Source organism: Natator depressus, chromosome 16 (assembly GCF_965152275.1).
Source record: "Natator depressus isolate rNatDep1 chromosome 16, rNatDep2.hap1, whole genome shotgun sequence".
Lineage (NCBI taxonomy): Eukaryota > Metazoa > Chordata > Testudines > Cheloniidae > Natator > Natator depressus.
Genome location: NC_134249.1, coordinates 3,906,263 through 3,922,124, shown reverse-complemented (window position 1 = coordinate 3,922,124; position 15,862 = coordinate 3,906,263). Strand labels below are relative to the sequence as shown.

Below are 15,862 nucleotides of genomic sequence, written 5' to 3'. Positions count from 1 at the left end.
ACACTTGCACTCAAACCATTTTCAGTGCCATGTCGGGGATGTAGCGTTAACAACAGGTCAGTGCCATCATGTAAACAGGGCTTCTGAGGCAGGTCCTGTGCTGGTGTTTGTATCTTGGCTGCCACACCAAGGATTGAACTGGGGACTTCTTGAGCACCTACAACTTGAGCTAAGAAGCCAACTGGCCATAGCAGGAGCTGGAACAGGCTCCCAGGGGACCTGTGAATGCCCACCAGTGAGTTACAACATATTAGCTGCTGCCATCTTATGCCTATGGGACAGACTTGGGGTTGGGGGGCTGCGAAACCCAGAACTCTCTCCGTTCCTCAGAGAGCAGGGTTAGATTAGACTGGAAACTAATTCCGACTTGTATCTAAACTGCGATCTCAGGCCAGCTCTCTGAATGCCTCTCAGCCCCAGACCCAGATCTCCAGCAAGTTAAATCCAGCTCATCTATTCATTCTGTGGCATGTACGACGTTCTGTGACCCACAGCCACACCCCCAAGGCTGGGACCTCAATAGCTAAGCCAGGCCCAGGCAGCACGTGAGTGGGAGACGGGCAAAGGCAACGGAGGCTGCAATCAGAAGTGATGCTGGCACCTCAGAAGGTGGTATTCTTCTCTCCAAGTCCATACTGAACCAGTGCAGAGGGGGAGGCCACTGTGCTGCCGCACTTCTGGCTGGTGTAGGAAATCAAGTGAAGGGATTGTTTCACTTACCCAACTCCCCCTGTAGCGTCAAGGGAAGGGTACATTGTTAATGTTCTGGCTCAGCTGGGCACGCTGTGTCAGGGCTGCTGCCTGCTACTCCAGCAGTGGCTGTGGTTCCGGGCTATGTGGCCAACAGCCAGCTAACCAGCTTTCAATCCCTCTGCCAAACGCAGGGCAGCTTTGGATGAATGGTGTTTCATAAATGGTGGCTTGCTGACTCGGGCATAGGACTAGGCATCAGAAGGCCTGGATTCTATTCCCAGCTCTGCTATAGATGGCATGGGGGAGTCATTTTTCTTCTCCATGCCTCAGTTTCCCATCTAATGAAATGAGGATAATGACACCTACCCTACTTGGTAAGGTGCTTTGAGCCCCTTGGATGGAAACATGCTGTGTAAGTGCAAAGTCAGTTTATTCCCCACCCAGGGAATGAGCTATGTATTGAGTTAGTCCCTGAGAGAAGGGAGACCTAGTCCCACTCACCCTTTGCACAGCAGAGCCAATACAAGCCTGTTCCTGGGGGGTGAAGTCTGGAAACCGCCAGACCCCACCTCTAAAGAGACGTGTCCCTCAAGACCCTTCCTGGCTAGGCACTTAGAGCAGGGAGTCTGGTGGAGAAGGATTCAAACCCAGGCTTATAGGTTGCAGGCCAACACCCCAACCACTGGACCGTCTTTCTCCCTGAAGGGAGGAAGGAAGAGGATTTAAAAGCTGCAGGGTCTGGTCTCTGCACAGGGATAAGGAACATGGGCTGTTGATCAGCATGCAATGTGGAACCTAAGCATGTCATGTGGAGAAAAGATGATCATTAACTCCCTGCATTGCTGTCCAGTTCCTTTGGCTGGCGATGGGCGAAGTTCACAGGTCTGGGTAAACAGGACATTGGTCACCAGCTGGAACCATCTGTGAGATGGACACCTCCTCTCTAGGACTGGCCTGAGACCCAGCCAGGCTGCTGACCAGTCATCCCACAGGAAGGGATGGAAGCAATAGGAACGCAGAAAGCCAAACTCTTCCCCAGCCAGGCACTGCTGGAGGCTTCTGTAGACCTCACTGATCAAAGCAGGGGCTTTTCAGCTTCTACCCGTCAGTAGCCAGCTCAGCACAGCGTGTGGCTCAGCGCCCCCAAGTTCTGATGAGGGGGATATGGCTCTGGGCTAGTGTCCTAAAAATAAAGGGAAGGGTAACCACCTTTCTGTATACAGTGCTATAAAATCCCTCCTGGCCAGAGGAAAAACCCTTTCACCTGTAAAGGGTTAAGAAGCTAAGATAACCTCGCTGGCACCTGACCAAAATTACCAATGAGGAGACAAGATACTTTCATATCGGGAGTGTGGGGAAACAAAAGGTCTGGCTGTCTGTGTGATGCTTTTGCCGGGAACAGATCAGGAATGCAGACTCAGAACTTCTGTAAAGTTAGTAAGTAATCTAGCTAGAAATGCGTTAGATTTCCTTTTGTTTAACTGGCTGGTAAATAAGCTGTGCTGTGTGGAATGTATATTCCTGTTTTTGTATCTTTTTGTAACTTAAGGTTTTGCCTACAGGGATTCTCTATGTTTTGAATCTGATTACCCTGTAAGGTATTTACCATCCTGATTTTACAGAGATGACTCTCTTACCTTTTCTTTAATTAAAATTCTTCTTTTAAGAACCTGATTGATTTTTCATTGTTCTTAAGATCCAAGGGTTTGGGTCTGTGTTCACCTGTACAAATTGGTGAGGATTTTTATCAATCCTTCCCCAAGAAAGGGGGTGTAGGGTTTGGGGAGGGATATTTTGGGGGAAGACGTCTCCAAGTGGACTCTTTCCCTGTTCTTTTTTTTAACACACTTGGTGGTGGCAGCATAGGGTTCAAGGACAAGACAAAGTTTGTACCTTGGGGAAGTTTTTAACCTAAGCTGGTAAGAATAAGCTTAGGGGGTCTTTCATGCAGGTCCCCACATCTGTACCCTAGAGTTCAGAGTGGGGAAGGAACCTTGACAGCTAGGAACCCATTTCGCACAGGGGCAAGGTTAAGAACAGGGCTGGGGGGGGGGTGGAGCTGGTCTGAATCTGCAGTGCTGCCCCACCCCCTCCGGGGAGAGACCAGAACCCACAGCAGGGGGAGATGAGGAATAATGTGGTTGGCTTGAGGGAATCAGTATTCCCAAGAGGTGTCACAATCATCAGCCCCGTATTTACACAGAGCAGGGCTGAGGGTTTGCCCAGACAAGACTGGCTCAGCCTGTACTCTTAGCCCCAGCTTTGAGCACTGCTCACATCTTACTCCTCATTAGACTTGGGCTTGACTGGCCCTTGGGGCTGGGGTGTGAGGCTGAGTCAGGGCTCGGATTTGGATGCCATGATCCCAGACTCCACTGAGCTGTTCTGGGGAGATTTCAAATCCATAGGGTGGAAATCTCCCTGGATCATCTGACTTCTCGAGATTGCCAGGTCTTGAGTCAGACAGTTACCTCCCCCTCCCAATGGCCCATGTGCCCAAAGTTTTTCTGAGGAAACACGTGAGAAGTGACAGGCTGGTGTTTTACATCTCAGTTTTACTCAGGAGGAGCTGCTATACACAGAAGCACTAGCCCAGCGGCACACGAGGCTACAGAGCAGAGACTGCTACATCTATGTGGGGAGGATCTGCGCCGGCAGGTCAGAATGTCACTTTCTCTCCGAAGGAATGGTGCCTCGCAATCTCCACCTGGAAGGGAGGAGAAAGGAAATGCTGCTTAGACATCAATTGTTATGCAGATAAAATTACACAGGATTGTTTCAGGGGACAAGACACGATGTCACATTTATTATAATAACACAATTTGATTTAAGACCAATAACTAATATCTAATACCTATGTATACACACACACACACACACACATCAAATGTTCTGCAGCTGCTAGATAGTTACCAGTCCTGAATGTAGCTTGAGTTTGTGGCTTGGGTTCGTAGCTTGTGGCGGCTAACTGGCCAGGAAAGCCGGGCACAAGGAAGGGCTGGGTCTCTGTTGGGCATGCACCGATGCCCTTCCATGTTGGCAGCAGAATGTTACCCTCCAAAGTCTTCCATCTCATCCATCTTGTTTGTAGGCTTTAGTCTGAATCCAGAGTCTACAGGTCTTGCTGTGTCAGGCTGCCTCTGGGTTCAGTGTGATTGATCACGCGTCAACTGCAGACATGACTTTCAGCCTAGGACCTGGCTTTGATGTTCCTTCCATTGTACCATTGTTCTTTTCTTTTGAGGGTGGACTCTTCTTGCTTTGTCAGGGCTGTTGTCTGCATCTTCAGCCGTTGGTGTTTACACTTTATTTCATCAGGACAGGCTGGGGCTGGAGGTTGATTCCATCATCCATCCATACCTCATTCCCACATCTAAACTACACTAATCAGATTACAGCAGAGTTTTGAAAAATGGAGTGAGCATTTTAAAATGGATTTGGGGAGAAGTTAAAATGGAGTTTGGGTTACAACATGGACAAGAGTAAGGAATGGCAAACAGTGAGCAGAAGTTACAATATAGACAAGTACAATGAATGACAACCAGTGAGCAGACGTTACCATGTTGAAACAGTGCAAGTTTCAGTGATTTAAGCAGCAATTGGATTGAAAGTGAAACTCAATTAGCCAGTTATTGGGGTACCTGATTTTATGAATGAATGTACTTTCATTCATAAAACTTTACTTATGAAGTTATATTAATAAAGTGAACAATTAAAAACAATTTCATTGATCAGTTCTACACAATGACCTTCCCAATGCTTACCCCAGGGCTTGTAGCATAGCCAGCAGCCTCTCCCATAGTGGCTTAGCCCAGGCCAGGACTTAGGGAGACCCTGGGTGGTGACACATAGCCAGAAAAACCTATGGGGTCTGTCAGCATCCAGTTACCCTGAATCCCTTATTGTTCATTATAGCCCAGTCCTGTCTCTGCCACCAGGGACCCCACACTCCCTTTAATGAGGGGTCAGCCATATTTTTGGTGAGCTCCAATTTGGGCCTGGACAAAAAAACTCCTTGTAAGTCACTGTGAGATCCCTGCATGAGACTCCATGAAAGTGTAATGGCTGGCAGTGTTTGACACATCCCAGCCTGGAAGTAGGTGCTGCTCTGGCTGGGAAAGGGTTAACTGGCTTCTACTAACGCTGAGGTGGGTGATTCATTACCCCACCCAGAATAACGGAGGTGGGTGTGGTTCTCTAGAGAGAGGATCTAGGGTGAGGGCTGAACAATCTTGAGGGAGGAACTGGAGGAGCAGCCCAGGCTGGGGAGCAGGTTGAGATGAACTTTATGTTCATTTTGCTGTTCAGAGGAGCAGAGCCATGTCTCAAGCAGGCTGGGAATGGCACTTGCTCAGAGAGCCTCTCTAAAGTCACACTCTGTATAAACACCTCTGTTGTGCTCCCCAGACTGGAGCAGTGGAAGAGAAGCCACAACCCTCTGGAGAAGTGATCCTACTCACCTACACAGCATCCGTCATGCATTTGTCTGGGGAGAGAAGTACAAACAGAGATCAGCTGACATGGGCACCCGCCTTTGGAGAGACCCACAGGTTCAGAACCCCCGGGAGGACTCCGCAGGAGAGCCTCTGCTTAGTGCTTCCCTGGGCTGTTAGCCAGGTGCAGGAAAGCCCAGCAAGGCGTGCAGTTCCTTCTTGCTTATTTGCTGCTGGTTATAGCAGATCCAGCCCCACCAACCTTGGGAGCTGGTGTGGGCCTACCCAGCTTCCCACATACCTCAGGTCAGTTGTGGGGCAGAAAGCAGAGTGCCTTCCCCCGCGGAAGGGCTGTGAGAACAGAGAAAGCCAGTCCAACAGCACTTCCTGTGAGGGAGCACTGCTGTCAAAGACCAGCTGTCGTAGACACTGGCAGGTGCAGCAGGCAGCTGACATTTCTTTAAAGGTGTGTTGGGGGGAGCCTCTTCTGTTCCCATTAAAAAGACACAAGCACAATTTGAGGCACAATTAAATATCCCTGCTCAATGCAGGATTGGAATAGCAGAGAGCTGCAGGTCCTGGTTGAGAGGTATTGGCAAAGCTGTACATGGGGCAGGGCTGGAAGAGCAGGGGGTCAGGACGGAGGGGCATCGGCTGAGCTGTGCATGGGGCAGGGCTGGAAGAGCAGGGGGTCAGGACGGAGGGGCATTGGCTGAGCTGTGCATGGGGCAGGGCTGGAAGAGCAGGGGGTCAGGACAGAGGGGCAATGGCAGAGGGACTAGCAGGGGGCAGGGCACTGCAGTGCTTTGCTTGTCCAGGAAGCTTTGCAGTTTGCCCACACTGCCTGTCCCGAGCCAGTCCCATTAGTCCCAGACATTGCTGGGCTCTCTGTCCAGGGAGTAGGACCTGGCCTGCCTCCTTTCCAATGTGTTTGCCTACTTTAAACATATTTGGTGACTAGACGTCACCACTATTGCACATCCCCCTGCCGTCAGGAGACGGCTGGGCTGCTGCAGCTAGGGCTGAACCTCACAGCTCGGTAAAGTGGCTGATGACCTTCGCCCTGGGCAGCGCCATAGAAAGGCCACTGGGAAAAGACCTAGGGAGCTGATGGGCCTTAAGGCAGGACTGTTCCACACAGGCTGTTCCCCAGTGTTCCCTGGCCAGGCTCTTCCACAGCCTGCGGAGCCCACATGACTGTCCTTGTGCTGAGCTCCACCCCAATGCAGCTAGTGGTCCCCCTGCCATTCCCTCCCACTCCAGACTCATAGCCTTCCCTCACCCGAGGGCAGTTCTCATGCCCCCTCCGTCCCTTGCGGGACTGAGCCTGAACAACCCTGAACAGTGACTTAATTTCCATCCAGGGCTTAATTTCCATCCAGAGGTCTCCATTGGCTCCTTCTTGTCATGGATATATCCCATAGCCCCAGCTTGAGCTGCAGGTCTGAGACCCTGGAATGGAGGATGGGAGGTGACCTCTACTCAGCTCCACTTGTTGGGAGTGTGCCAGGAACCCATGTGCCATGCAAACACCAGGCCTGCAACGGAAGGGTAAAGTGGGTGGCCTCCCCCTGAAACCTCAGCCCAACAGTGCTGTCCTCTCACTAGTTGCCCCCTTGACTGCACCAGGGTGACACAGGTAATGGTCATTCCTGCAAGCAAGAGTTAGCAAGATTTTTTTGTCTGCTGTGGTGGGGCGAGTGCAGGTGCCGGGTGCTCTGGGCAAATCCCTTCCTCGGCCATTTCCTCTGCCCTCCAATGTGTGCAGTGAGCTGAGCTCCCATGGAACCGGGTCTGGGGGCTGCCAGACCTGCCAGCAGTGAGGATAGGCCCTTGCTGCTTTCTGCGCCTGATTCCACTAGCACAGCCTGGGTGCCTGAGGGGCTGGCACTCACAGGCCGGCATCCTTCCCATTCCAGGCAGGTTAAACTCCAGACAGAAGAGTCATCGTTTAGCTGAGGGTTTGCAAAGAGATGAATGCTGCAGTCCCCTTGGACGCAAAACCATTGACTCAAAGGGATTTGCACCAGTGTCAATGAGCGCAGCAGCTAGTCCAAAGTGAGGATCATCTCTTCGGTAGAGCTTGTGGACCTAGCTCCCTAGCACCAGCTAGCCGCTGCGGATATCACCTCACATTAAATCCTAGCCTTGGACACAGGAGCCCTGAGCTTTAGATTGCTCAGACAAGCTGGGAGCATTTCCTGGCCTCTGGAGCCCCCATTTGCCTGGCCATATGTGTAAGAGTCACACGCTCCTTCACATGATGGTGCTTGGCCAATGCTGCCAAGTGGCTCAGCAGTTTCCCCTCTGGTTCAGAGCAATGGAGGCACCGTCCAGCAAGGCTGGAGTTACTGGATGATTAAGGGACGGTGCACAGTGCCAGTGAGTTTCAGGGGCACTGAGCGCCCTCCATTTCCAATCAAGTCTGTGGGGGCCAAATTTAGGAGCCTCTCTTTGGACACAGATGGCCAGATTGAGGCACCTACATAGGATAAGGCTGGGCTAGAGCCTAAGTTCCCTCTAAACTGTGTGGCCACCCTGCAGGCTACTAAGGGCCATGCAGGTGGGGAAAGGTGTCTCTCCCTTGGCCCCGGGCTGCTGCAGCAAGAGAGGGCTGGGGGGAGTCCTCTCTCCATGCTGCAGCCCCGCGGAAGCCTGCAACCCTCATCCCTCATCCCCAGCCCCACCCCAGAGCCCGCAACTCCAGCCAGAGCCCTCACCCCCCCGACACACACCCTAACCCTCTGCCCCAGTCCTGAGCCCCCTCCTGCACCCTGAACCTCTCATCCCTGGCCCCACACCCTAACCCTCTGCCCCAGCCCTGAGCCCCCTCCCACACTCCGAACCCCTCAGCCCCACCCCTGTCACATATTGGTGCACATGTACTCCGCACATGGATGTAAAAAATTAGAGGGAACATTGGCTAGAGCTTCACGGCTGGGAACACAGCACACAAGCAGTTTGCATTACAGACAGGCTTGCCAAGTGCACCCTCAGCTCCTGAGCTCCACAGGGCATTTCTCCCAATCTTATCTCTTGTCTTTTTACCTATGGTTTGTTCTTACCGGTTTTTGGCAGGAGGAGAATAGTGTCCTCTGGGAGCCCCTGCGCCAAGGAGAACTGGGTGAACTTCTCCTGTAGTTCAGGGTTCAGCTCCGTAGTTCTGCCTGCAGCCAGGGAATCAAGACACTCCGGGTGAGAGTGAGCCCCTCTTGCTACACTCAGCCCCGTCCATGACAGCCCGTGTGTTAGCACTAGGCACCACTGACCCGCAACACAGGGTCTGTGTCCGGCAGCCTCACCAGCAAATCCCCTTTCTATGCATCACAACCAGCCTTGCCTCAGCGCGGGGCACAACAACCACTGCCCTGCCACTGGGCTCTGGGGCAGAGCCTCAGGTTCTGCAGGGCCCCACGACGCCACCCAACTCCCTCCTGGGGGATGAGCCCCCACTTCTTCAGGGCATATCCTGCAGAAATTCAAAACAGAGCCATGTAGAGTGGAAGGAGGGTGTCTCTCAGATGGGGGCTGAAGGGGAGCCCTGAGTCTCTGCCGGCAGAGTTCCCCAATGTGCAGGACAGAGGTGCCACCCCTGGGCCTTGGATCCAGGTGCCACGTACCGTACAGAGTCACCATGATGAAGGTGTCGGTGCCCTTGAACTTCTTGGTGTACAGCAGGGCGTACTCATCGTAGTTGGTCTCCACCACACGGATGTCGTGCTGGCTGCCCCAGCCTGCGGGGGGCATGGACAGAGGCGCAGGGCAGAGATGAGCAAGCACAGATACCAGATACCAGACACAGATACCATATATGGAGCAGGGCTCCCCCGCAGGCCTGCTGTCCCCAGCTTACGAGCGGGGCTCCTCCCCCCGGGCCCGACACCCCCAGCTAACGAGCGGGGCTCCCCCCCAGCCTGCCGCCCTTCGGCTGGTGTAAACAGGCATTGACTCCAGTCGAGCAGAGCCAATTCACGCCAGCTGGTAGGAGGGCTGCGCCCCCGATTCTGAGCCCCACAACCCTCTCTTTGGGTCGTTTGTCCCCTGTCTGGTACCAATATTGGACTGGGGACGCCATTCTGAAGAGCACGGGGTTGTGCCCTATGGGAAGGCGCGCTGGCCGGAGCAGGGCAGTGCGCTCTTCACAATGGCTCCCCCATGCGGCGTGACTTTGAACTCCCCAGGCAGCGTTTGGTTCTAGAGACACAATTTTGTCCTCCTAAGAGGCGAGTTAGGTGCCCCCTGCTCAGGCAGTCCAAATGGTCCTGTCACTCTCCCCGATACTCAGACACAGGATGGGGGGGCTCTGCAGTGGTGACTCGTAGAGACCAGCACGGTTACTCGACAGATCCATGTCAAAAACTGCAGACATGACTGAAACTCAGGGCTCTGATTAGCCAAGGTGCCCTGCACCTTCCGCCCCCACTGACTTCACAGTTCTCACACCCCTGAGTCAGGCCATGGCAGAGTGGGGGTCAGCGGGGACAGGAACCCAGCCCTGATGGCACTCGTCCTGGTGCCCTCTGCCCTGGCCCATTGCACACACCCTTTTTCAATGGCAGTTGGACGCCTAGCACAGGAGCCATTCCCAGGCTGAGCTCCTCAATCTCTTTTCTTGCACAGTTAAGTGCTAACAGCTCTAAATCCTTGTGCTAAATCTGCTCCCATTTGGGCTGGGCTGGAGCTGGAAGGTGCCTCTCAGGAGAAAGCTGTGAGTTTATTTATCCAGTGACTCCTGGCCATCCTGGCCAACAAAGGGGCAGACTGTCCTGCTCTCAGCTGCGGGCACTGCCCAGGGCGCGGCGTGCCAGGGCAGGGCGGGATGCAGCAAGCACATGCACTCACGTGTGCTGGTGTAGCTGAATCGGCCTGGCTGGTCTGTCTTGATGAAAAGGCTGGTCCTCTTCTCGCACCGATCAGACCTGGGCAGCGTGTGGGAAAGGCAGGGAACAAGCACGTTAGCAGGCTCAGGGAAGACTCCGATTTTCCCATTGCCCCCAGCAGCGGAGGGAGATCCAGCATCCAGCTGGTGAGCAATGCCTGACGCCATACGGCCACTGCGGGGAGAGCTGAAATTCCCCCAAACTCCACCAGCCAGCAGGTCCGTCCCCAGCTCCAAGAGCACAACTGCCCAGGCAAAAACAAAAAAACAAAAAAAACAGGGGGGCCGGACGCCGCCCCTGGAATTGTGCCGCCCCAAGCCTGTGCTTGCTTTGCTGGTGCCTAGAGCCGGCCCTGCCAGCCAGACCCCACCCTGGGGTGTGCAGCAAGCTGAGAGGTGCGACCGCCATGCTGCTGCCTTGCACAGACTGCAGAGAGAACCGAAAACCCCCTCCAGGGGGCACAAGAGCCCAAGTCGGGATCCTCCAGCACTGGTCCTGGAAATCTGCTCAGACAGCAGTTTCACTAAGATCAGCTCTGCTTTGTCACCATGTGCTGAGCCTGCTTGGCAAGGACTCCGGGCACCTGGCCTTGCTGCTGGAGACCAGGACTCTGTACGCTGGTAGAGCGTGATCTGGATCGAGCCTCCGTGTCACCCCCCAAACCAGCAGAGTCACGTCAGCCCTTATTGCCCCCCCATTACCAGCTCCTACAGCCCCATCTAGAGAGCCAGTCAGCCATCCCACCACCTGGCATCCACATCACATGGTAGGGACAGGGAATCAAGGAATCAGGTCTCCTAAAATCTATTCCCAGCTCTGACACTGACTCACTGTTTGACCTTGTCCCATCCCCTCTCTGTGCCTCAGTTTCCCCATCTGTGAAACAGGGTGACCCTGACTGACTTAATGGTTATGGGAGCTAATTAATGGCTCCAGATTGCTTTGAGAGCCTCGGTTGGGAGGGCAAAGCATTCTTTGGATCCCCACAGGAGAGCTTTCTGTCTGACCCACAACAATCCATGTGGGCGGCAGTAGAAACAGAGCCTGCTGGGCTAAGCTGGGAATCATAACTGAGAGGAGCAGTGGGGTGGAGACCCAGTCGGAATCCTGGGGCTGGGGCGATACGGAGTGTCAGAGGCGGAGTATTCCAGGGAAACCCAGCCCCTCCCTCCCATGGCAGGGACAGGATGCTGTGCCTGGCAGCCCTCCCCCGGAAGGAGGTCGCAGCACTCTCCAAGGGCTCCTGGCTGGGGCCTGCTGCTTGGACAGGGCCAGGCTGTGACTGACACCCTGGAGGCTCCAGGAGGGGCTGAGCCACACGCAGCCAGATCTCCCCGCAAGAGTCTGGTCAGCTCAGGGAGGCCGGGCTTCCCTCGCATAGGGCAGTTTGCACCCCAGAGGTGCTAGGAGGGAACCATCGCTGCACGCCCTGAGCCCCGGCCCTGAGACTGAGCCCTGCCCTTGCTCCAGGGCGTAACAGGGAGGAGAAGGCTGCTTGTGCCTGGCGCAAGTGGCCCCCCCCGCCCAGACCTGCAGGCAAGGGGCACCAGACACCCCCTGTCCATGTCAAGATGGGGACAGGACCCCAAGCCCACCTGGGGTCTCCCTGGGACTGGTGTGGGGGGAGGGGACGAGAGCATCCCTTGGGTGAGGGACCCCCCAGCGCCAGCTGGGCCCTGGGAAGGAGGTGGGATGAGCCTTTGTGAGGTGGAAATGGCACCCTTCCCCCTCAGGCAGGGCAGGGCTCCAGTGGCATCGGCAGCCTTACTTGGGGTAGGTGGAGGTGACATTCAGGTTCCCATCTGCTGCGGGCGTGATGACCGTGGTGCACGTCTTCAGCACCTGCTTCTTCTCCTTGAACCACCTTGAGTTGGAGGCCAGGCCAATGCTATACCACTTCCCTGTGAACTGCACACAGGCCCCAGTCACCACGGGCACTGCCAGGGCGGGCCAGACCTGGCTGCAGCAAGCCCAGGGTCCTGCCTTGGGCCAAACCTGCTTCAGAGGAAGGTGTAAAAACCTTCCTACTGGCTGATTATTGGGAATAACCTGCCCACCTGGCTCTGCTCAGCCTGCCCTGACCCTGCCAGCCCCCTCTGTGCCCAGACAAGTGCCACCCACCACTCTAGAGATGACCAAGCCGCTCTGCGCTGCACAGCCCCACACGCTGGAGGTTCAGCATCTGAACCTGGATCCAAATGTTCCAGCTCTCCTACACTGGGCTGAATCAGAACCCCAGATCCAAACACTCTCAACTGGGGGGAGGGGAGTTCAGCACCCAAATCCAGCGTGGGACCCCAATTCTCAGCTGGGCACCAGCCGCCTTCATAAGGGCCTGAACCACCCTCTGCTCTGAATTGCCCTGCTCTCGGGACTGGTTGGAATCAGGATCCAGATCCATCCCTGCCTCTGAAAAGAGAAGGAAGGGAGCCAATCCTCCGGGCATGGGCACACACAGATGGGCCAGGTTACCTTCTCCTGCTGAAAGTCGGGTTGCACGGTGACTTCCTCCTGCCCATGGAGAGCACCAAACAGGGCCAGCCCCAGGAGGCTGAGCAGCATGGCCTGCATGCTTCTGTCTCTTCCCTTCCCTGTGGCCCTTTGGAGCTGAGCTCTGTGCAGAGCGAAGGGAGAGAGGCAGGCTGTGTGTGAGCAGGAGCCCCAGTGCAGCCCCCTATTTATTGGGAGGCAGCTGACATCCCAGGGTGGGAAAACATAACACTAGCAAATGCCAGCCCTCATCACTCCCCTGCTGAGCTGGGTTATGCAAGAGGGAGTGAGCCAGTGAGCAGCAGACTCTGAAATGCAAAGGGCAGGCTGGGGGCTGGGTACCCACAACCTGCTCCCTGCTGTTGACTTTAGCTGTTTGCTTCCCAATGCCAAAAACTCTCACAGCAGAAACAGTGGCTCCTACCCAGTTTTGCAACCCTCCCAGCTCCCCAGGAACAGCAGAGAGTTTGGCTTCAGCTGGCGGAGAATGAAAAGATGTAAACTGCAACTAACAGATGAGCAAGAATGCCACTGCCAAATCTATTCCTAAGGGAGAGTGGGGCTGGGGGAGCAGATGGTTCCAGCCTGACCCAGGCAAAGTGTTTGCCACCTTTCCCCACATGCACAGAGCAACCGGTGTACTCGCCCTTTGAATGGTTTGGCCATAGATTCAGGAAAACAACAAAAGCAAGACAAGTATCAGAGGGGTAGCCATGTGTCTGTCTCCACAAAAACAACGAGGAGTCCGGTGGCACCTTAAAGACTAACAGATTTATTTGGGCATAAGCTTTTGTGGGTAAAAACCCACTTCATCAGATGCATGGAGTGAAAATTACAGATACAAGCATAAACATACTGGCACATGAAGAAAAGCAAGACAGGAGAAAAACAAAGCACCTAGTAGAGAGAGAGCGCAGATTGTGTGCCTCTCCCTGACGTGCTGCATGTCTCAGGTCCAGGGGCTCTTTAAAGCTGGATCATATGGTTCAACTTATGTCAGAATCCAAGCCCCACAAAAGTCTTCTAAATGCCGTGTGACAGTCTCCTGTCTACCAGCCACAGGTTTGCAACTAAAGCTGTGTCTACACTGGCAATTGAATGACAAAACTTTTGTCTTTCAGAGATGTTAACCCCCTCCCCCGAAAGACAAAAGTTTTGCCGTGACAAGTGCCGCTGTGAATAGCACACTGTCAGCGGGAGCGCTCTCCTACCAGCAACACAAAGGCCGCTCGTTGGGCGGGGAAGTTTGTTGTCGGCAGGAGAGCCAACAAACAGCGGCTACACGGCACGACTGTAGTGACAAAGCCATGTCGCTAAAAGCTGTGTAGTGTAGACATAGCCTAATTAAATTTTCCTGTCGCTAATACACCTCATAGCTGGCTTACACCCCTTGGTCATTCCCTCCACTGTCCTTCTCTGATACCTGAGAAAACTTTCTTGTTGCAAAAATCACTTTTCGGTTTGCGTTCCACGGCCTCCCAGCATTCAGCTGCCCTGGCAGTCAGACAGACTCCACTGCATTTTAACATGCAGAGAAAACAAACTCGTGGCAGCCCCAGAGCAACGTACAGCACAAAGTTCATGGCAGAAAGATAGGCCTGGCATTCCCTTCCCGTGATCCACAAGGACCAGGTCTATGCTACCTGCTCTCTCGGTTGAGTGCTCCCTGTGACCATGTCCGTAGATGCGTTCTGTATCTGGACCCCAGTCAGGAATAGCCTGCTAGGGCTTGCTGGCCCAGCAAAGCAGTACAGCATAAGCCCAGCCCCTTGAAGTCATTGGGGTGGCTCAGGTGCTCAGAGCCTTGAGGGATCAATTAGCAACACTTGGAAGTGGCTCTTGAAATAAATGGGTGGTTGGGGTTTATGCTGGGAAGGATCCTTCCCACAATCCAGAAGAGCAAGTTCGTGGCTGCCACTGATGTGATGCACAGCAGTAATGTGAGGAGGGTTGTATCTAAGCATGGCCTTCACAACCCATGCTCATTGCAGCTCCATTGAAATCTGGCCCAGCCAGGTTTGACTTGAGCTCTTCAGCCTTGATCTCAACTGCTCCTAAAGCTGTTCTTATTCCCTGGATGATTCCATGGGCTGCCCTAGATCCCAAGCCAACGATCAGCAAAGTGAGTACCAGCTCTCCATCCTGCCTGTAACACTAACATGCACCAACTTGTGCTCATCCACAGAGCTCTTAGGGGCCCCCAGTGCAAATGCAGTAATGAGCCTGGCTTCTGTATGCATTTCTGAGATACTTCCAAAAGGGTGTGTCTGCACTGCAATTAAAAACCCAGGGCTGGCCCGGGCCAGCTGACTTGGGGTGTGGGGCTGTTTCATTTGCAGGGTAGGTCCTGCCTGAGCTCTGGGACCCTCCCACCTCACAGGATTCTAGAGCCTGAGCTCCAGCAGGAGCCCAAACGGCTGCATCACAGTGAAACAGCCGACTCAGCCTGCCTCAGCCGGCACAGGCCAGCCATGGCAGTGCACAGACCCTCAGAGGCTTGCATAGCCTTGCCCAGCTGTTTTGTGGGCTAACGAGGGCAGATTTTGTATGGTACATCTCACCAGAGTTCTTGGGGACAAAGAGTTTACTTCTTCCATGTCTTTTGCAGGAATAGCAGAATAAATTCTAGAGGTGAAATCCTGGCCAAACTTGCATCAACTTCAGTGAAGCCAGAGCCCTACAGTCTTATCCCCACTCGCACAAACCCACCTAATGCAGAAAGTTTCTCATGCCTCCGACAACAGACACAAACCATTTCCTCTCCCAGACATGGAGCCCCAGGGTATTTCGCTTTCAATGAATCTGGCCTGGGAGGTGCCTTTACACCTACGTTTTTTATGTTCCTTAGCTCACTTTTCTGTGCCTTTCCCTATATGCTTCATTGGCCAAAGGCCTTTGCTGCTACCTTCTGAAGTGTCTATTTTTACCTCAAGCCCTACAGTATGGTTCAGTGTGTTGGAGACATTTTTTTTCTGTCCTCCTAACCTTGCTGTGTGCTGCAGGGCGATGCTCTGGCCCCGCTGAACAAACTGGCCCCCCTGAACGAGAGAAAAGCATGACTGGCAAAGCATGCGCTCCCCTTGTGACTAGTGGCAACAAATCCAAAGCACAAAGGACACGATTCCCCTGGTACAGAGCGCCCAAAACAAGTCTGCCCCTACCTCCTCATTGCCTTCACACAGGGCTTGCATGGAGCATGTAGCATTGTGCACTGGGGTGAATTTCAACCTAAACTGACTAGCATTCTGTTCCCGTGTTCGTTTCTACAGAAGGCTCCCGTGTTTGCTAAAAGCAGCAATCCTGCTTGGCTCGGTCAGCCCAGTCTGAGCTCTTGTGATATTTGGGGGTTTCCTAAAGCCCCAGCTT

General features: G+C 53.9%; 1 protein-coding gene across 1 annotated transcript; it reads right to left on the bottom strand.

Moving 5' to 3' along the window:
- Window positions 1-3,234: 3,234 nt before the first annotated feature.
- On the bottom strand, window positions 3,235-12,691 carry PTGDS (prostaglandin D2 synthase). Its single transcript, XM_074973336.1, has 7 exons — window positions 12,479-12,691; window positions 11,775-11,914; window positions 9,969-10,045; window positions 8,747-8,860; window positions 8,192-8,293; window positions 5,154-5,179; window positions 3,235-3,400 (listed from the first exon to the last, which is right to left on the bottom strand). The coding sequence occupies exons 1-6, from the start codon at window positions 12,575-12,577 to the stop codon at window positions 5,154-5,156; spliced, it is 558 nt and encodes a 185-aa protein (XP_074829437.1). The 5' UTR covers window positions 12,578-12,691; the 3' UTR covers window positions 3,235-3,400.
- Between the last annotated feature and the right edge of the window lie 3,171 nt (window positions 12,692-15,862).

Coding starts and splice junctions, on each gene's coding strand:
- PTGDS (XM_074973336.1), bottom strand. CDS start 12,577: ATGCAGGCCATGCTGCTCAGCCTCCTGGGGCTGGCCCTGTTTGGTGCT. Junction 8,861..9,968: donor ATTCAGCTACACCAGCACAC/GTGAGTGCATGT, acceptor TGCCCCCCGCAG/GCTGGGGCAGCCAGCACGAC. Junction 5,180..8,191: donor TCTCCTCCTGCCAAAAACCG/GTAAGAACAAAC, acceptor TTCTCTCCCCAG/ACAAATGCATGACGGATGCT.